At 42.9% G+C, this 21,906-nt stretch overlaps 1 protein-coding gene across 1 annotated transcript in view; it reads left to right on the top strand.

Moving 5' to 3' along the window:
* The window catches only part of MYH10 (myosin heavy chain 10), a 2,709,460-nt gene that overhangs the window by 2,537,320 nt on the left and 150,234 nt on the right, over nucleotides 1–21,906 (top strand). The window contains exon 37 of the mRNA XM_044086713.1: nucleotides 17,963–18,086. Within this exon, the coding sequence (XP_043942648.1) occupies nucleotides 17,963–18,086 (124 nt within the window). The remainder of the gene's footprint in view (nucleotides 1–17,962; nucleotides 18,087–21,906) is intronic.

Genomic DNA, 21,906 nt, shown 5'->3' with positions numbered 1-21,906 from the left:
CCCCTGCGTAAACCCTGACTTACATTTCCATCTAGTTTTAGTACTTCCACCTTTTCTGCCTATTAATTTTTAGTCCACAAGTAAATTGACTGTTAGTATATTAATGTCCTAACTTTTGCACCTGACCGAACTTGATACTTTAAACGCTCATTAACTAAAGTGTTACTCTCTGTAATTTCTGTTTATCAATGAAAGTATTTTTGAGCTTTTCTCCCCGGGCCTCCACTGAAAATGAACTCAATATCCATTTGGACCAGCCCGGTCAACAAATGTAAAATAAAAATAAAATTTGATTTCCTAATAGAATAATGATAGTGAGGATATATGAAGGGCTGGAGGCAAGAAACAAGTTGGGAGGACTCCTGTTTGATGAGTTGTTTGAACAGAGGAACCATAGATGTTCCTTCCCTTCTGATTGCTTTATTTTAGAGCTGTTAGCAAAGAAAATAAGGAATTCACAATTTCAAAGATATAAGTGGTGTGTTAATCAAGAAACATTAGCCTTATTTGCAGGTGATATCTTGTATTTGCTAAATCCAGAAAAGGAGATTTTAAATGTGGAATGTGTTGATATGTTTTCACCTCTTTTCATGGTTTAAAATAAATGAAGGATAAAAGCTATAACAGTAAACTATGCTACTCACATTAATTGGTTCTGCAGTACTGATACATATGAGGAGATGTTGAGATGAAACATATGTTTATGGATTTAAAATGATTCTGTTCCGGCAGCTGAAGATATACTAGATGCTACAAAAATTAAGAAACTGGAGGAAATAGTGAAGTACAAGCAGTGAAAATGTTTCATTCCCTTTAGTCTTGTGTAAAGATTAGGCATATTTGTATTAACCAGAAGATAAGTTCTGGATGGTAGTCAAAGGAATGTATTTGGGAGGTGAAGAGTTAAGTTAGATGAGTTGATTCTCCACATAGAACAAGGTGGTTTAGGGATGTTCATCGTGTTATCCTGCTGCAGTCATGACACTTGGGGTTATCCTGCTGTCAGGCGGTCCCGCAGTCAGCCCGAATTCCAAAGTCTTGGTCCGGCGTCGGTTGCTGTCGCTTCTTTCCTGACGTCAGTGTGCCGGGGGGTATATGAGGCATCCATAGCCATTTTCTTCAGTCTTTCTTGCCGCGTGGTGCCCGAAGCAGAAGCAGTTCGCAAGTGCCGGTCGGCCGACACCTGAGATTTTTGATTTGAATTTCAGTCCAAAGTCTTCAATAAAGCTATGTACCCCGTTGGGGAACATTTTCTTGCCTCAGTCCGATGTCAGAAAAAGTTAACAATTGCATTTCTTGTGGGAAGCAAATACCTCATAAGGACTTCCATTCCTATTGTATTCCCTGCCTACGCCCAGACCACGATGTCATAGGTTGTCGGTTTTGTGTTAGGTTTAATAAACGAACTATCAAATGCCGTGTTGACTTCGCACGGCATTACTTTGGTAGGAAATTTAATTATATCATGCCGTCGGAGCAGCCAACGACTGCCATACATAAAAAATGCAAGGATAAGGACAGGCAGCCTAGGAACAAGCCAGACTCCGAGGCCTCAGCTGGGCCTGCCGCCGGTTCTCAGGTTTTCAGTGAGGTGCCTACGCAGCCCCTGACGACCGCAGAACTGGAACCCCAGACAGCTGCGGATTCCCAAGCAGAGCCTACTAGGCCGACGCAGCCATCTTCTGACACCGGAGCAGAAGTTAGACATTGGTGCAGTGGAAACACCTTCGGTTGCAGAAGGTGTCTTCAGACCGGCTACACTCTCCATTAAATCTTATGCTAAGCTTAAAACTCCTTTGAAACCTAAGAAAACTGTACATCAGTCTACAGTTCAAGGCCCCATGCCTAAGAAACAGATGCTTAAGATGGCTGAAGATTTGATTACCCTTATCAGGGGTTCCCATCCCCCTCCTGCTAAAAGACCAAGACCAGAGGAGGATTATGCATCCTCTGACCAGGTTTCACTCTCCTCAGATTCTTCTGAGGAACAGGATTACACTTTTCCACCTTATGAAGACTCTGATGCTGAAGATTCTATTCCCTCAGCATCTCCCCCTGAAGACTACTCCTTTGGGGAAACTTTACATACCATGAGGGAACACTTCCACTGGGAAGGCCAGGATTACTCAGATTCTAAGAAAAGGCTCAGAGAGTTCCTTTTACTACCCCAGCACAGACCTCTTGCTATCCCACCTGTTTTAGATATTGTGGATGATGATTACTTGGAGTCTAGTTTAAATCCAGACACACTACCTCCTGCTCCAGCCAAACCAGACAGATACTACAGAGTACCTGACTCTCACAAATTCCTTTATAAAAGCCCTGTAGCTGACCCAGAAACAATTTCCCAGGGTCCTAAGGGAGCTAAAGCTTCTATGGCTAAAAATCCTGTGCCCTCTGAAAGGGATTCCAGAGCCCTAGATAGATGGGGAAAGAAAATATACACCTCAGCTACTCTGGCTATGAGAGCATTAAATTGCCAGTTTCACATGTTGAAATATCAGCAATTCCTACTGTCTCAGTTAAAACAAAAAATGCAGGATATGTTGCTTGCAGCTGAACAGGTGGGCAAACATACTTTACAATGCGGATTTGATTCACTGGCAGCTTCCTGTAGAGCAGCTGTTACGGGCTCTGTCATACGTAGACATGCTTGGTTAAAAGAACAAACCCTTCCTGACCATGTTAAAGCAAAATTATTGGATGCACCTTTACAGCAGGATGTAGTATTTGGTGTCAAAGCAGAAGAGGTTTTAAAGAAAATGGAGGATAAGGCAAAGTCTATGCAAACGGTCAAGGATTTTTTGCAGGTACAATCCCCTCGTTTCAGGAGAAATTGGCCAACAAAAAACTGGTCCTTTCCAGCTTTTGACAGATCACAGAGGGGCAAATACAGATGTCCAAGGGGCAGAGGTCAGTCACAGGGCCCTTACAAACCTCGCCAATGGGGTACTGCTACCCAGAAAGGAAGAGAAGACAGGCCCCAAGCTAGCAGAAGACAAACACAATGACTCTATCCTCAAACTACCAAGCATATCTCTCCTGGCAACTCCCTTGGGAGGAAAACTAGCATTTTTTGCAGACAACTGGCACATCACAAAAGACAAAATGGGTTCTAAACATTGTCTCTCAAGGATACAGATTCCACTTTCATACCTTACCAAGGATCAAAGGAATGCCAAACCTGCCACCAAATCAATGGGCAGAGGCACAAAAACAAATTACAGCTCTCATGGACATGAGAACCATTCAACAGATACCTACACAGGAGCAAGGACAAGGATTTTACTCAAGACTCTTCCTAGTCCCAAGAAAGGACAAAGCATGGAGACCCATTCTGGATCTTTCAATTCTGAACACCTATCTGCGAGTACCAAAATTCAAGATGCTAACACTACAGCAGCTTCTTCTCATGCTGGGCAAGAATGCTTGGCTAGTCACTTTGGACCTGAAGGAGGCATACCTGCATGTCCGTATCAGACAAAATTGCAGAAGATACCTCCGCTTCATTGCAGGTTCAACGTATTATCAATTCTCTGCACTGCCCTTTGGGTTATCTACTGCGCCCAGGGTGTTCACAAAATGCCTGGCACCAGTAATTGCATACTGCAGACAAAGAGGAATTCAAATATACCCATACCTGGACAACTGCCTTATTCAAGCAGAAAGCAAGGACATTCTTTTAAAGCATCTGGCATTTGTCAAACACCTTCTAAGTTGCCTAGGGTACACAGTAAACAAAAAGAAATCAAAACTAGTGCCCTCACAAAACATAATATTCCTGGGTGCCAGCTTGAATGCAACAGCCCAGATGGCTTATCTCTCACCAGACAAGCAACGACAGCTGTTTCATTATTTCAAAATAATGGCAACAAAGACCCAACTCCCTGCAAGAAAAATTCTGCAGGCCTTGGGATTCATGGCATCTTGCATACTACAAATACCATTTGCAAAACTGCATATGAGGAAATTACAATGGTACCTGAAAAGTGTATGGACTCAGCACAGCCACAGCTTGGAAACAATGATACCACTCATTCCCTGCCTTCAACAGGAGTTTCTATGGTGGGCACAGGCATGTCACCTCAACAAGGGTCAGCCTTTCACCTTACCCACAGCCAGGCAAACTATGACAACAGATGCATCGGACTGTGCCTGGGGAGCACACATGGCAGGGCAGTGCATTCAGGGCAAATGGACTACAGATCAGAGGCATCTACATATCAATCAAAAAGAAATGCTAGCAGTACATAATGCCCTAACAGCTTTAAAGGACCTTCTACACCCAGGACAACTAATAATAAAGACGGACAATACCACAGTAATGTGGTACATAAACAAGCAAGGGGGCACACATTCCTACCCTCTATGCAGGCAAGCATTGACCTTGTGGAACACTGCACTGTCTTACCAGGTTAAATTACAAGCACAATTCCTGCCAGGAATGAAAAACACATTGGCAGACGACCTAAGCAGAAACATCATGGATCCACACGAATGGAAACTAGATCCACAAGTATTTGCAATGATAGCTCAAAAATGGGGACACCCAGACATAGATCTGTTTGCAAGCCCCCACAACCACCAACTTAAAAAATTTTGCACAAGGACCTTCCATCCACTAGCTTGGAAAGTGGACGCCCTCTCATTCAGTTGGAAAACATTAATCTTGTATGCCTTCCCTCCACTGCCTCTTCTAGCAAAGGTACTGCTGAAAGTCATATTAGAGAGGCCACAAATGATGTTCGTTGCACCAGACTGGCCACGCCAGCATTGGTATCCAATTTTAAGGAACATGGCCCACGGCCCACCATGGATTTTTCCACAGATTCCTCACCTGTTCACCCAGTGAGACAATCAGATTCTACACAGCCAGCTCAAGACTTTAAACCTGGCTGCATGGCAAATTACATAAACAACCAGCCAACACCTTTATCCAAAGCTGTTATGGATGTCATTCTGGAGGCCAGGAGGCCCAGCACCAGGAAAACCTATTCAGACAAATGGAAAAGATTTTGCGCCTAGAACCAGGCTAAAGGCCAAAATCCCCTTGATCCAAACATCCCTCAGATTCTACAATATTTAACTGAGATGTTACACAATGGACTTTCCTTTTCATCCATTAAGATCTCAGCGATTTCGGCTCATTACAGCACAGATACTCCTTTATTCTCCCATCCACTCCTAAGACAGTACCTCAGAAGGGCTAAGAACTTAAGACCGCCAAGGAGAGCTCCAACACCTACTTGGGATCTCAACTTTGTTCTGGAAAAGCTTACACTGCTGCCCTTTGAACCAGCTTTTTCAGCTGATTTAAAATTTCTTTCATGGAAAACTGCCCTACTACTAGCAATAACCTCAGCTAGAAGCTCAGAGCTACAGGCACTAATGGCAGTGGAACCTTTCCTCATTTTTCATCAAGACAGAGTCTCTCTACGAACTAACCCTTCCTTTATGCCAAAGGTGGTATCCAGTGTGGCCCTAAACCAAGCCATTCACTTGCCCACCTTCTTCCCAAATCCCCAGAACAAAGGAGAAAGACTCCTGCACTCTTTGGACATTCACAGGCAATTACGTTACTACTTGGATAAAACTAAGGCTTTCAGAAAAACTGACCAGCTCTTTGTAGCCTATGCTACAGGACCACAAGGAAAAGCTATCTCAAAACAGACCATTTCTAAATGGATAGGGCATTGCATACGTTTCTGCTACACACATCATGGGAAACCGGTACCTGCTAACATTAGGTCCCACTCCACCAGGGCTACAGCTACATCAGCAGCCTTTCTCAGGGGAGTGCCAACCAAGGATATTCTGGAAGCTGCAACTTGGAGTTCAGTGCACACCTTCACCAAACACTGCCACTTACCTCTATACTCTAAGACTAGAGCTGGTTTTGCCACTGCAGTTTTGCAGGGCCTTCTAGCTTCTTCTAACCCTGTTTGACTCCACCTCCCATCCTTAGCTTTGGGATTCAACCCAAGTGTGATGACTGCAGAAGGGTAACACGATGAACATAGTACAGTTTTGTACCTACCATAAATGTAGATGTTAGAGTGTTCACCCTGCTGCAGTCCAGGTTACCCTCCCTCCATCCCCTCTGAACTAGCTGAACTTCTCTCTACCACTCTGTCCTATACTACCTCTGTGGTGTAAGGGTTTTGTTTTATTTTTATATAGCTATATGTATATATATATATATATATATATATATATATATATATATATATATATATATATATATATATATTTTGCCTACCTATTGGGGGAACCTGACATCTGGGGCAAGAAAAACTGAAGAAAATGGTGTTGGATGCCTCTTACATACCCCTGTCGCACTGACGTCAGGGAAGAAGCGACAGCAACCGACGCTGGACCAAGACTTTGGAATTCGGGCCGACTGCGGGACCGCCTGACGGCAGGATAACCCCAAGTGTGATGACTGCAGCAGGGTGAACACTCTAACATCTACATTTATGGTAGGTACAAAACTGTACTTTACTTGATATGAAGTGGCAGTTTGAAGCTATGCAGTTAAGTCATTGCAGCACAGGGACACCTCCAATTGTTTCTACGGTTACATCCTACTGACACTTTTAGGTGCCTAATATAGCCTCCTCATGTTTGCTTTAATAATTTCATAACCATGTTGCATATAAACAATTGAAAGGTTTCATCTTAAAGCTTATGCGGTGGACAACACGATTTCACAGATTTCTAACCTGTGTTTAGTGCTGCTTAAGAGATGATTGTTCACAAAGTATTGTTTATTAAGACTTAAATCTGATTTAAGCTCTCAAATCTAATGAACACCACTGTAAAAATTTGTTTGTGATGCAGTTTGCAGTGTGCATTTTTTAGTAACCTGTATCACTCCATAGATTCAAACATTTGTTTGAAATGTGAGACCATGATTTGATTTTGTAAAAAAAAAAAAAAAAAAAAAAAAAACTTTGGATGCAGTCCTTGGAAGATGAGTACAAACTTCTAGAGCTCTACAAACTTCTAGAGCACTGCTGAAGAGAATGATTTAAGGCTCATGTATACAACTCAAGCAGAAGATTCTAAATCAATGTGGAAAGAGATCCTGATAAAATGGGGTAGAGGTTGAGAGAGACACTGGGATTTTGGATGACTGTCCTTCAGAAGAATAGTAACAGCCAATCAGAATATTATATCCCTGAAGTAGCAGAAAACATTCCAAAAACTAGGCTAGCATATGAATGGAGACAGGAGGTTTTGCCAATATGGAGGTCTGCAAGTAAGGGTATAAAAACAGACAAGAGGAGGCAGGAGTTTACTGAAAGGTTGCACTTTATACTTAGTTATTCGGGTCTGTAATCTGATTTGCCTTGCACAACAGCTGCTAATATCCTTCTCCAGTCTTCAAAAAAAAAAAAAATCTGTCAATCTCCCCCTCTCAGGTTATACCATAATTGTTCAGTGACCTCAAATTTTAAACTTTGCACAGTGGTATTGTGCTTATACTAGGCATTATTTTTGTTGGATGTATTGTATAATTATATTTGTAGATATGCTAGGATTTCCCTATATAAAAATTCTTCACAAATTTCGTATTTAACCCAATACACAGTGTGTGCCAGCACTTCTAAAAGTATAACCAAACTAAAAAGCTGTTAGCCCAGTGACTTCTTTGGTGTCCATTATCTTTAAATTGGGTGAAGTACTAGTAAACCTACATTGTTATCAGGCACCACAAGGAAAACACTCTCTTTTAGCAGAAATTAACTTCAGTCACATCTCAGTTTTCCAGAAAAGCTTCTAAATGCATACTTTGCTTAAATGCATACTTTGCTTATTAAAAGTTAAATAGGATCATACGACTTCTGTTAACTCTGAAATACCCATCACTGCTTCCCAGTTTTGAAGAATGAATAGATTAAGGTAGGGAGAATTGGTGAAAGTGCTCATGTCACTGCTTTTAGTGGAACTAAAATTTGCTGCTCCTTTTTGTAAACTGGCAGATTAGTGTGCATGGAACTGACTTTGGTGACATGTTGACCTAAGCAAATCCAGTGGATACACCCTCCTTTTTTGAAGAAAAGAAAAAAACTTTCAGTTAAACATTTCATCTTAAGATGTAAATCTTGCCATTCGAATGGCAGCTGTCAAAATTTAAATCAACTAATAAAAGTTTCCTTTCTAAAAATATTAGAGCCAAATCTATTACAATCCAGACTAAAAAAATCTACACATTTAAATTTATATTAGGATGGATACAAAATGTCAGTTTTAAAAAAGCAGCTGTCTTATTTATCTTGTGCACAATTAGTTTTCGGTGCCAAGTCATAAAAAGAGATTTGTCAATGAAGTGTGTATAAAATGCCACATTTTGGAAGCCACCCCTTTTTTGATGGAATATAATTTGTTCAAAGGCAACAAAAAAAAATCCCAAACCATTCCAGCATGGTGCAGATTACATTTAAATAAATACTAATCGTAGCGTTTCTTGCTAAAAACTAATACCAATCAACCACTTTTCAGTTCGAATGGAAGTATAAAGAAAAAGTCAACATTTGCTAATGTAATAATTTTACCTTTTAACTCTTATTAAATCCTGTTATATTATTCAACCTTTCCAAAGAAGCATCTGATGTAAGAAGGTGCACAGTCTAAAAATGTCTTCATTGTTTTGTCCAAATACAGAGCAAATAGGTTCAGTCTTAGAACTATAAAATGCCACTGCCACTAAGGGGTGATGGAAAGAAGGGATGTTAAGTTGTCAATCTCTCCTTCATTCTTGCTTGATGGGTTCGGAGCCGATCCTCGTTTCCGACTCGGCAGTTGCTAAGCTCGAGAGTCATTTTTACCAGCTCGAGGCAGCCCCATATCCCATGATGCAAGGCGGTAAGTACCTAGATCTCGTTTGCCGCTTCGCTGATGAGGTCCTCCTTTTGCCAGCTCCTGGTAAGTGTTTATATTTAAACTTCTAGTCGCCCCAATCAGAGAAAATCTACTTTTCTGTAGAATTCTATCATTTTTAGTTAATTGTAGGACCTTTTCTGACTAATTTTATTTTTCCTTCTTCATATTTTTAGTCAGGCCTTTCTTTCCCTCCCATCCTCCCCCTGTCAGGGTGTGTGTGTGTGTGTGTGTGAGGTTTTTACTTCTTATTCCTTAACTGTAGTTGTCTGATTCGGGACTGTGTGTGTACTGTTTGTGGATACAATAATGTCCAAAGAACAGAGGGTCTCAGGCTTCAAGAAGTGTGACTCGTGCTGTCAGAAGACGTCTCTGACAGACAGTCACACTTCTTGTTTATACTGCCTGGGACCTCTCCACCTGCAGGACTCCTGTGCAATTTGTCACTCTTTTAGCCAGAGAGTCCTGCAGGAAAGGAGAAATAAGCTTATTTTAAGGGGTCTCCTTAAACCGGAGGGCTCCCCGGCCAAATCGGCTACGGGAAAGCCTTCTAAGACTACTAAGGCCCAGGCTTCTGTGTCTAAGCCTTCGGCCTCGGCTCCGACTCCGTTGGAGTCGAGATCGGCTCTGGCTGGAGCCGATCCGATCTTGTCTAAGTCCTCGGCACCGATGGCTATCGGTGCCGATACTGGTACTGTCACTTTGGTGTCGGCTCCGACTGGCTCCGACCACCATGTGGCTCAGGCTTCGGTGTCGGCTCCGACACCATTGTTTCCTTGCCTGTATCGGCTCCGGCTGGAGCCGATACATCTGGACCTACACTCTGAGCCGAAAAGTTATCGGCTCCGTCTGGATCCGTGGGGTCTTCGGCTCCGATGGTTCCTTCGAGGAAGAGGTCCAGGTCTCCCCCTCTGGAACCGATACTGTCGGCTCCGGCCTCACCTCTTCTTTCGGAGCGGAGCCATCGGAGCCGATCATCGAGGTCTTCCAGGTTGTCAGACCATGATTTAGAGAGGGTGGTAAGCAGATTGTTAAAATCACAGGCACTAGCCCAAATGCTTCATAGTCCGTCTCAACAGACGACTATTAGTCCACACCCTCTTCAAATTCCTCCTTCGACTCTACCCCAGAGTTTGGAGCTGGAGTCTACAGGAATAGTTACTGCTTTGGCTGAAGGCCAGATACCCCCCCCCCCTTCTGCACCTTCAGCATCTACTCTTATCTCCTCCTCGAGACCTTTCTTGGAGGGATTCGGTGGCCGGGCTTCCTGGTCTGCTCCGAGGGGTGAGTGGCATCGGACCCTTGTCCGACCCCGCTCTTCCCCTTGGAGCTTCGGCCTTGGTGAGCTCGGCTCCGACATCTTCCTCGGAGCCTTCCCTTTCAGTGGGCCCGGGAGTCCCAGTTTCTTCGGAACGGGTTCTCTCGGGTCTTCCTGGGAGGGGAGCCTTCGAGGTGATGAGGAGTGTGCTGACCCCTGGGCTCAGTCAGCAGTCTATTCCTTTAGCTCCTCCCTCTACGGTGCCTGTTGATATCCCTTCCCACTCTCTTGCGCCCGGACCGAGAGATCCACCGCCTCAGGTTTCCCTACTGGGAGGAACCCCCTCTTCCGAGGATTCTCCTGATCTGTCAGCAGATCCTCCACGCAAGAGGACTTGTAAGAGGAAGCACCTAGACTCCCCTGAGTCTATTACTTCGGATACCGACTTAGATGAGTCGGAGGGGTCCCCAAGATCCCCCTCTGAGGATGTCTCCTTTTCAGACATCCTAGAACTCCTGAAACAGAGGGGAAACTGGCCCACCATAAATCCCTCCGATGATGAGACGGTATACCTAGAGGCGTTTGGTTCTCGACCCTCCACCTCCTGGATGTCTCCGCCTTTTGACCCCCTCATGCAAGTTATCGCTCGAAAGGCTTGGGCTTCTCCTGACTCCGTAGAGCCAGTTCCCAGGAGGCCTTCTAAATTTATTACGGCCCCTTCCGAACAGCAATTCCTTACAAAAGGTGTCCCGGTTGATGCCATGGTGGTGGCGGCCGCCACTAAAAAGGAACTTGCAGATCCTTCCGTACCAGTCCATCCTCCTAACAAGGATTCCAGGACCATGGACAGGTATGGTAAGTGGATGTTTTCCTCAGCGACCTTTGCCATGCGTTCGCTGAACTATTTGTGTCACTTCACCAGACTCCAAAGGGACATCCTTAAGGAACTAGGTGAAGTAGTACAGGATCCTACAGCTCAGGGGGCACAAGACAAGATTGCTTCTCAGCTAGGAATCCTTAACTCCATAACCAACTCCTCCATGCGGCTGATTTCGTATGCAGCAGATGGAGCGATTAGAGCCGCAGGCACAGGAGTGGCTCTGAGACGTCAATCCTGGATGCGGCTCTGTAATTTTGCTGATCCCTTCAAGGCATCCTTCACAAACTCTCCCTTTGATGGGTCAACTTTGTTTGGTCCTCAAGTGAAGGATACATTGACCAGGTGTGTGCAGGACAGCAAGACTCTTTCTGCCGTAGGGGTCCATTTTTCCACCCCTTCTAGACCTTACCCCAAAGGACAGAAGGGTGGAAAGATGTGGTTCCGCAAATCCCAAGGAGTCACGCCGGATACACGTGGTCAGTTTACCCCTAGAGGCAGAGGGGGTAATAATAATAACAGATGCCGCCCTAGAGGCAGAGGGGGTCCACAGAACCAGGGAAGCAGAGAGTCTCTCTCTGACAAGCCCTTCCAGCATCCCTGAGGTGTTGCCCGACTGTCCATCCTTGGAGGCAGTCGGGGGAAGATTATCGCTGTACCCACAAGCCTGGCTTTCCCTCTCACAAGACAGATGGGTACAGTCGATCATATCCGAGGGTTACAAAATTCCTTTCGAGGAAAGTCCCTTCAATCACAAAAATTCCCTTCCAGATGTGCCACCCGGTCTAAGGGAAATCGCAAAATTAAAAGTATCAAAGCTTCTACACAAAAGGGCCATTCAGCCAGTTACAACAGACCATTCAGAGCCCGGAATCTACTCAAGGTTCTTTTTGGTCCCCAAAAAGACGGGAGATTGGAGACCAATATTGGATCTCAGCAGACTCAACAAGTCTGTGAAAAAGACGAGATTCGAATGGTCACACTTCAATCAATTTTGCCCTTCCTGGGCAAAGACAACTGGATGTGCTCAATAGACCTTCAGGATGCGTACTATCACATAAAAATTCACAGACGCTCCAGAAGGTTTCTCCGCTTTCGGCTGGGGTCCAGTCATTTTCAATTCAGAGCCCTGCCCTTTGGTCTCACTACAGCTCCCAGAGTGTTCACCAAATGTATGGCAGTGGTCACGGCTCACCTGAGACGTCAAGGATTCCAGGTGTTTCCGTATCTCGACGACTGGCTCCTTTCAGCCACCACCAGGCATCAACTTCTCCATGCCAGGGATTACACCCTAAATCTCTGTACTCAGTTAGGAATTTCGATCAACTATGAAAAATCCTCCTTGTTGCCCTGCCAGTCTATTACTTTTATAGGCGCAAATTTAGACACTGTTCGGATGTCAGCAACCCTCACAGACCAAAGGATTTCAGATATCCAAAGTCACGTGCGGATCATCCTTGCCAGCAGAAAGGTACAAGCCAGACTGGTCCTGAAAGTGCTGGGCCTAATGGCAGTGGCCATTACCCTTCTTCCCTTGGCCCGCTTCTACATGCGTCTTCTTCAATGGATGTTGTTCACCCAGTGGTCTTACCAACAACTTCCCATGCGTCACCAAATCCTGGTGACACAAGCTTGCAAAAACCACCTATCCTGGTGGATTTCTTCTCCCCAGATTCATCAGGGCAGACCCTTTGTATCCCCGGCCCCTGTAGCCACAGTCACTACGGACACCTCCCTGATCGGGTGGGGGGGGTCATTATCAGGGCAGGATGGTTCATGGGACGTGGCAACCATTCGAATACCACCTGCACATAAATGTCCTAGAGATGAGAGCAGTGCTTTTAACGTTGCAAGCCCTCCACGACTTTCTTCCCTTGGGAACAATTGCAGTTCACACGGACAACATGTCTGTAGTATGGTATATCAACAAACAGGGCGGAACCAAGTCCTACCCCTTGTGTCGAGTAGCTCTCAGACTCTGGCAATGGGCGATCTCCTCTCATCGGTTTCTGGTAGTAACGCATATCCCTGGGAAAACCAATATTTTAGCGGACAGATTGAGCAGAGCTATTCTCATGCCTCACGAGTGGTCTCTCAAAAAATCTATAGTGGAGGAGATTTTTCTAGAATGGGGCTGCCCATGTTTCGATCTTTTTGCTACTCCCCAAAACAGCAAATGCCCAGACTTCTTCTCTCTCTTCCCACTGCCAGGCCATCCCCCCAGAGACGCTCTTACCCAGGATTGGCCCCAGGGACTTCTTTATGCTTTTCCTCCTTTTCCATTGATTTCACAAGTACTCCAGAAAGCCAGCATTTTGAGAGCCAAAATGATTCTCATTGCCCCCTATTGGCCTCGACAAATTTGGTTTCCGTTCCTCCATCGTCACCTATTGGTGCAGCCGTGGCATCTGGACCCAGTGCCAGACCTTCTGATCCACCAATCGGGTCACCTGCATTGGTCTATTCCTTCTCTCAACCTCACAGCTTGGTTGCTCCACTTCCTTCCTTAGCCAGGCTTCCTATGATCTCTAACCCGGTTAGGGATATTATAGTGGCTTCTCTTAAGTCCTCTACTAGAAGGATTTATACCAGCAAGTGGCAAAATCAAAGAATATAGATCCCTTTACTGCCCCTGTTCATGCAGTTTTGGATTTTTTAGCGGAAATCTTTCACTCGGGCTCTTCATCTACCACGGTTAAAGGTCAGTTGGCTGCTATCTCGAACTTTCATGTCGGGTTTGCAGATCACAACATTATGTCCCACAGGCTTTGTAGAGCCTTTCTAAAAGGGATTTTTCTCCTTAAACCTCCTGTCAGGAGTCCTCCTCCTCAATGGGACCTAAATCTAGTGCTGACATCCTTAATTCTTCCTCCCTTTGAGCCAGCTGTTTCATGTTCTCTGAAGTTTCTTTCATGGAAAACACTCTTCCTTGTCGCTATTACCTCGGCCAGGAGAGTGTCAGAACTTCATGTCCTTTCTGTTCGTCCCCCTTATTTGGTCTTCCACAAGGACAGGGTATCCTTGAGAACTAATCCATCCTTTTTGCCTAAAGTGGCTTCAAAAACTAATTTGAACCAATCTATTGATCTCCCTGTATTTTTCCCTAATTACTCCAACAGATCGGAACAAAAATTACATTATCTTGATGTTCACCGCCAACTCAGATATTATTTGGACAGAACAAAACAATTCAGGAAATCCGATCAGCTCTTTCTTTCTTATGCTGAAAATAAGAAAGGCCTTCCTGTTTCCAAAGTGACCTTATCTAGATGGCTTTCTTCCACCATCTCCGAAATCTATCATCTCAGGGGCAAACAGCTGTGCTCAAAACCAAAAGCGCATTCCATCAGAAGTTTAGCCACTTCCACAGCCTTTCAGGCTAGACTCCCTGTAGACACTATTTGTGCAGCAGCCACTTGGGCCACTCCTCATACCTTTGTTTCTCATTACAAATTGGATTTGGCCTCCAGGGACAGAGCCAGTTTTGGTTCTATGGTTCTCAAGAGTCTGTTCCATTGAGCCACCCAGGATAGAGGTGCTAGGGACGCGGTCCCATCAAGCAAGAATGAAGGCGAGATTGACAACTTAACATTGAGAAGTTATGTACCTACCATAACGTTCCATGTTAGTTGTCTTCTCTCGCCTTCTTTCTTGCGATCCTCCCTCCTACCCCCTTGCCTGGACAGACCTTGTTCTCCTTTGTCTGGAAGATTGCTTCTTTAGGCACCAGTTAGTTACCTGGTTCCCATTTCAGCCCTTCCTTAGGGTAATTGCTTTCTTTCCTCAGTGGAAAGTTTTTTCTGTGCTAGGTGTGTCTCCCTATAGGTACAAACGAGATCTGGGTACTTACCGCCTTGCATCATGGGATATGGGGCTGCCTCGAGCTGGTAAAAGTGACTCTCGAGCTTAGCAACTGCCGAGTCGGAGCCGAGGATCGGCTCCGAACCCATCAAGCAAGAAAGAAGGCGAGAGAAGGCAACTAACATGGAACATTATGGTAGGTACATAACTTCTCATTTTTATCATTATGAATTTTCAGAAGTACAGTGAGAGATACTTTTGAAAAAACGTTATAAATTAAAGTAAGCAACTTCATTTGCTAAATTGTAATAGAAAGCTGTCAGTTTTCTTACAAATGTTAACTAAAATTGCATTGTCTAACTCATAAATCTCATCCGCTAGAATTCCATCTGTGGCACTGACTTGTTTTTCATGTTGCGTTATGAGCCAAGTGGGTGAAATTTAGTCCATGTGTAGCAGCTGCAACCACTCTAGGATCTAATTCTTTCTCTGGAGAATACTTAGTGTCCTTTGTATTAGATAAGATTTCAGAATTTTTTTCTCAAAAAAAAATAAATTAATTGAGGAGCAGTTTGGTTTATGCATTCTGCCCCACCCACTTTCTTGATACGAATTGTTTTGCTGAGGTAGCAAAAGAAATGATGCAAAGTCTGGTGGCTCCATCTTGGCTTAGATGGGCATGGTTCTGCCTTCACAAAGACATGGCCTCCATGTCATAGTTTTCTTATTTCCCCAGCACTGCCACAAGAGTCTGCTTCTGGCAGAGGTCGGAGTTTTTATTCCTGGTAGAATTTTTTTAATGTGGCATAACTCAAGTCATGTTCAACAGTGATTGTCACTTGAGATTTGCAGTTAATATCCGTATCAAATGTTAACTTGTTTGTTAATGTCTTTTAGATATCTCAAACCAGCAAAAGTATTTTTACAACTTAAATTTTATTCTGAAAATCATAACAGAGCTATATTTTAGTCACTGTACAAAGCATCTGATTTTCTTGACTTAGACTATCATTTTGTTGGCTTTCACTTCATCAAGGAGCTTTTTCAGAACTGCAGCCTCTTGTTTGCTTGTGAACCTGAATCATTTGCTTTGGGACAGTGGTTGTATGCCTGTCTCTTGGCCTACTTCACACTGAACCAAATGATTCTTCCATTTTGTACTCTTCCTAAAGACTTGGAGGGGTAAATGTTCCATTAAATAGGTTCTAGAAGGCAGTTTGTTTATATTTCCAGAAGTAGATATCCCAACTTCTGATCAGCTTTGTATCGTTTACAGTTAATCACATGGGAATGCAAACTGTTTTCAGCTGATAGCTGCATTGGATTCTATTATGATTCAAGAGGGAAATTTCTTAAAGGAATCCATTACGGTGCACTATTAGAACAGTGGTGACTTTTGCTTTTCTTTTTAGAAGCCTTGGTTCCATAACCGTTTGAGGCCGCTGCTTGGTCATCAGTCCATACTAAGTATGGATTGACATAATGGTTACGGTGTGTACAAGTTAAAACGGAAGGCCAGCATACATTACTTTAATTAATTAATTAACATATCCACAATGGGTGCTAAAAAGCCTTCCTCAGTGAAACTCTGTTTAAGGATTCTTTGAATAATCCTTCAGCGATATTTTTTGGATATGTACCTCTTGTATTCTTCAAACTTTGTGAAGGCAAGGCTGTGGAAAAATCATTAGTACATTTCTAAGGTACTTACCATAACAGAAGTTTTATAATTGTCTGTCTTAACAGTGGCATTCCACCTTCCAACCTCACTATGCTTTTTAGTTTTATGGAGGACTTTTTATATAGTTAGACTTGGTGCTATGCTGATGTTTGAATTTGCTGAATAATGACTATCGCCTTGTGGGCCACCATTAAGGCTATATGGTGTCTGACTTTTGTCAAGAAAGATTACGAATTACAGGATAGCATGTATCATGGTCAAGGTTGTATAAATGATGACTATCTTTTTGCATTCTTGTCTGGTGTGTTAGTATGGACTGTTAGATTGTGCATCTAGTATCAGTCTAAAAGATTGTGATGTATGAGTTGACACTAGCTATATGTTGAATTCGAGAGAGTCTGAACTTCCAAATGCCACTTGGTCCTTTGCTCCTTTTTTCATATACAGATCCTATGAGATTTCTTAATTAAACTTCTGTTCAGCATCTGTGTAGCCTTTTTAGCTTCAGATTTTAGTTTGTACTTGTTCACTGACATTCTGATGTATTTGTTTGTATATAGCCAGTGAGATTACAAAAGCCATATTTCATTACTGATAAAGGAACCATTTGTGCCTGTCTAGATATCAGTGCGAGAAACGGCTGATCCAACCAGACGCTGTATAGAAAAAGGCTTTTCATTTTGAGTATGCCATACAACTCTAGAGAAACAATGTTACATTGTTACACTTGCTGAATGAGAATGCCCAGATTTGACGCTCCCTTTTCACTAATGTCCTGCTTTATCAATACTTGCTGAGGGACACAATCAAAAGGTCTTTTTAAAGCAGTTACTGTATTCAACTATTGTAATATTTTCCCATGGCTGTGATGTCTTGTAAATAAATTGCCTCCATCCTTTGTTTTGGGGGTACTCAGGGTTCAGATTGTTTTCTTCCTTTTCTTTGTAGACATTGTACTGCTTGTCATTCGAACATCAGAGCTGGAACTTATTTCTCAAGAAAGGCCTGTACATTGAGCAGTAATACAGTCAAAGCAGATGGCATCCATTTAGTGTAGACTTTAAGTATGTCACCCACTGTTATCAGTGACAACTATATGCTTGCACTGGGTTCACCACCTAAGTAATAGTACTATGCACTGCAGTTTAATTATTCTTTGTATAGTAATATGAACCTTAAAGCAGGGGTTACTTTGTAGCTTGTAAATCATTGGTCATTTTTAGTATGCAAGATTTTATTTTCTTTCAGTAATATCATGAGTGGACAGGTGATCCGCTGTGGCGACCCCTAACCGGGAAAAAAGCCGAAAGAAGAAGAATATGTAAAAACACAATGTAAACATTATTTTAGGTTAACATAGGAGCCAAAAGATGCATGCACACATTTCCCCCTTAAAAGCTGACAAAGAATATTTGTCTTTGTATTATATTTGTTCAAACTTTTTAAAAAAATTGTCTTCCAGATCTGCCTTACTGGATGAGAAACGTCGTTTCGAAGCACGTATTGCACAGCTGGAGGAAGAACTTGAGGAAGAACAAAGCAATATGGAGCTGCTTAATGATAGATTCCGTAAGACCACTATGCAGGTATAGCAATGCTAAACTTATAGGTATAGTTTGAGAAAAAAGTCTTTATTTTAAAAGAAATTGTTTCTAGCTCTATGAATTTGCATTAGAATATTTTCCCCAGTTCACTGACTGCTGATATAAATTGTAATATCACTTAAAAGCAATAAATGTGCAGTTAGACGTGGAGATGCTTAATGTCAAATTTCATTAAGACCGATGTACAGGTAATTTGATGACAGTTTATAGTTATATGCATAGAAGACTTGCAGTGTCTTTGAAATTATCTGAATGCCGCTTTAAACTATTTGGACATTATTAGATAGCTTTTATGTTGAGATGCAATTTCTAAAGGCATGATTTATTTCCTTGTGGAGTCGAATGCATTGTAATACTAACCCTGAGATGTTCATCTACAGATCATAATGCATTGCTTTATGACACAAATTAATCCTATGGAAGCTGTTATGCCACAGCAGAGGATAGTGACCTAAAATAGGAAGTAGGATGTACAATTTGAAGTAAAAAGGAAATCTGAAATGAAAGTTATGCATTCTTAATATGCTGGGACTAAAATGACAAAAAACACTGAAGAGGAAAATAAGGATTTATTTTGTATAAAGCATTGATGAGACTACAGATGGAAAATGCTGCTATGATGTGGTTACCAGATAATGACAAGGATATGTTAGTGTGCACAGATAATTTACAGAATTTGTCAGTGGCATAAAACATTTATTTTGAGATTAAAAGAACTTAATATATTCTCACTGTCCTGTGAAAGATACAGAGAGAGCATGTTTAGAGCAATCTTAGGTGTCTAATCCCTCATTAGAACACCCTACCTCTATATCCTGCTGCTCTGTTAGAGCTTTTTTAGCATTTTTCTGTCAGCCAGCCTTCCCTTGTAGATGCACTTGGCAGCACTGAATGTCTGTTTTCTTTTTGTTTTTTTCATCTATATTTTCAGATGGGTAACACATACAAAACATTAGTCCAGATAAAATCACTTTAGCTAGCAGATCTAGGAGATTCCCTCTAATGCCCTCTCTGTGGGAGGGACAAGAGCACTTGTCCATCTACCTACTTAACTGAATAAACTACTGGAAACTTCAACAAGATGTTTTTATTCCTCCCATAGGGAGGGATTAAGAGAGAGAGTTTCCTAGATCTGCTAGATAAAGTGATTTTATCTGGACTAATTCTTTGTACTGTATTTCTTGTTAGTCATGTTACCCTCTTAGGTTCATAGGTAGATACTAGGCTATTTGCCCTAGGGCATTTATAAGCCTAGCCAGAGTGTATTTGGCTTCCGCCTCCCTATTAGATTAGCTTACTGTGCCTCTGTAAAGTAGGTCACAGAAGGTACCCTTTTAAGATTAGTTTACTGTGCCTCTGTCTAGCAGGGACACAGCAGAGATCCCAGGGGTGAATTTGCGATTTCCCATCCACGCGTCCAAATTTCGCTTAAAGAGGGTCAGCGAATTGGGATTCTATTCCAGAGTGAGGGGAGCCTCTGGGAAATGAATCTGTCCCTCCAGCATGTTCTATTTATTTTTGTGCTGAGGTTTAGGTCCCTGGAGCATGTAGCTCTAAGGGATTTGGATTTTTTGAGGTGGAGCATGTCCATTAATTCTGGGTTTGACATGGCTTTGTACGTCAGGCATAGATCGCCTCTGAGTAGGCGGTAAGCAACTGAGTAGAGCTGGAGTTTCTTTAATCGAGCTGCATAGGACATCTGTTTGTAGCCCATGATCCTCTTGGTGAGGTACTTTTGGGGTCTCTCCAGTTGCTGCAGGTGTTGGGTAAGGTACATCCCAAAAGGGGCATTGTATTCAATTATGGGCCTGATGAGTGACGAGTAGGGGGGCACAATGACCTCTCTTGATCTAGATGCGAACCCTTTCATGATAAGGTGGGCTATATAGAAGGTCTTTCTAACCACTTTGGCAACGTGATTATCAAAGGAGAGATTACTATCTACGTTGGTCCCCAAATCTCTAATTACTTCTTCCGTACTTAATGGATTACCACCTATGTGGTAATTTGTGGGCACCTTGTTTTTCCCAAAGGGGATGACTATGCACTTTTTAGCATTTAGCTTGAGGCTGTGGCTCTGGCACCAAGCATCCGTCCCTGTGAGACCCTTTTGGAGGATGCTTGTGTCAGCTGGAGATTCGATTATGGCTCCCAGTTTGCAGTCATCTGCAAACTTTGTCAGCCATAATCCCCCCGTGTTAGCCTGAAACTCAGAGAAGTATATACCGAACAAGAGAGGTCCCAGAACTGAGCCCTGTGGGATGCCACTTGTAACTGGTTTGGATTCGGACATGGCACCTGCGATTCTGACCATGTGGGTTTTATCTCTGAGCCAGTTTGCAACCCATCTTGTAATATAGGGGTTGATATTTAAGCTGGTAAGCTTATTTATGATGCCCGAGTGGGGTATTGTGTCGAAGGTTTTTGCGAGGTCCAGGTAGGCTGTGTGGACTACCTTGCCCTCATCTATGGCTTTGGTAACTGTTTCAAAGAAATCAACTAGGTTTAAGAGGCAAGATCTGCCCTTAACAAAGCCAAATTGGGTAGGGTCCAGTGTCTGGAGGCTCCCAATGTCTTTGTTTATGAGTTCCATGATAATACACTCCATAGCTTTACAGACCAGACTAGTCAGGCTTATGGGGCGATAGTTTCCGGGGTCCGTTGTGGCACCACCTTTGTGGAGTGGGACCAATGTAGCTGTACGCCATTCTTTGGGTACATATCCTATAGTAAGGCTAAGTTTGAACAGTGACTTAATGTGAGGGTTCAGTTCTTCTTGGAGCTCGTCTTAGGTACTCTGAGTCACAGGTGGGTCATCAGACTTCACTCAAACCCTCTGGATTGCCTCTGTTGTTATTTTCAGATAGGTAGTATATTTCTTTTTTTTGGTTGCCCCTTACCATCTGTCATCAGTCACATCCTGGTGCCCATCCTCATTATCTAAAACCTTGGCAGAGAGGAGATAAGGGGATATTGATAAGGTACCTTCTGGTGAATGTGGGGATTTGTGCTGATCTATCCTAACCACCCCATCCCTCATGCATAGTGTGCAGTAATATCAACACATGAGCTTATGCTCATACCTCTCAACTGTACAGATTTTCTCAGAATGTCCAGATTTTTGCCATATATTTTTGGTCTGTTCCTCATAGAATGTGTGTTTTTTTTCTGACTAATCACTGATGATTGAAGTCACTATAATGACACACTAAGTTTTAAGTCTTCATATCCTTCAGAAAATGCATACGAACACAAATCCTGTTATTCTAAAAACTTGATAAGTGTTGAAGAGCTATATTTAAAATCTGTCCCTATTTGTGGGCCTTTGTCCCCGATTGTTTTAGGCTTTGTCCAGATTTCCTACACTAAGAGGTTGAGAGAGGTATGATGCTGATGCATGTGTACCATCCCATGCAGATGGTCTGCCATCATCTCCTGTCTCTGTCTGTGCATGGGCTATAGCGCTAGCCTGCATGAGAAACTTTATCTAGGTAAGAATAATCACACCCCCTTTTTCTCAAGAAGAACTGACAATTTCTGCTTGTTTCTTTTCAACTTCCCAAATGCCAGCTGTCTGGCACCTGATTTACCATTTGAAATTGGGTCTGTAGTCCCTCAGACAAGATATTTTCTTCTGCACCAGTTTGCTGGCTCAGATCTTGTGCTTTTTAGCTTAACTTGTTTAAGTAAGAAATCTGGAACCGATTGCATCTTAATAAATGTAAGTGGTTCTTAACCACTGCAGTCTTCTCTGCCGCAAGAATGCTGTAGATTTCCAGGCATTAATCCTTGGGTACATTAT

This window comes from Protopterus annectens, chromosome 10.part0 (genome assembly GCF_019279795.1).
Source record: "Protopterus annectens isolate FY-2018-M chromosome 10.part0, PAN1.0, whole genome shotgun sequence".
Lineage (NCBI taxonomy): Eukaryota > Metazoa > Chordata > Ceratodontiformes > Protopteridae > Protopterus > Protopterus annectens.
Note: the sequence above shows the minus strand (reverse complement) of the source record. Positions and strands in the feature narration are given on the sequence as shown.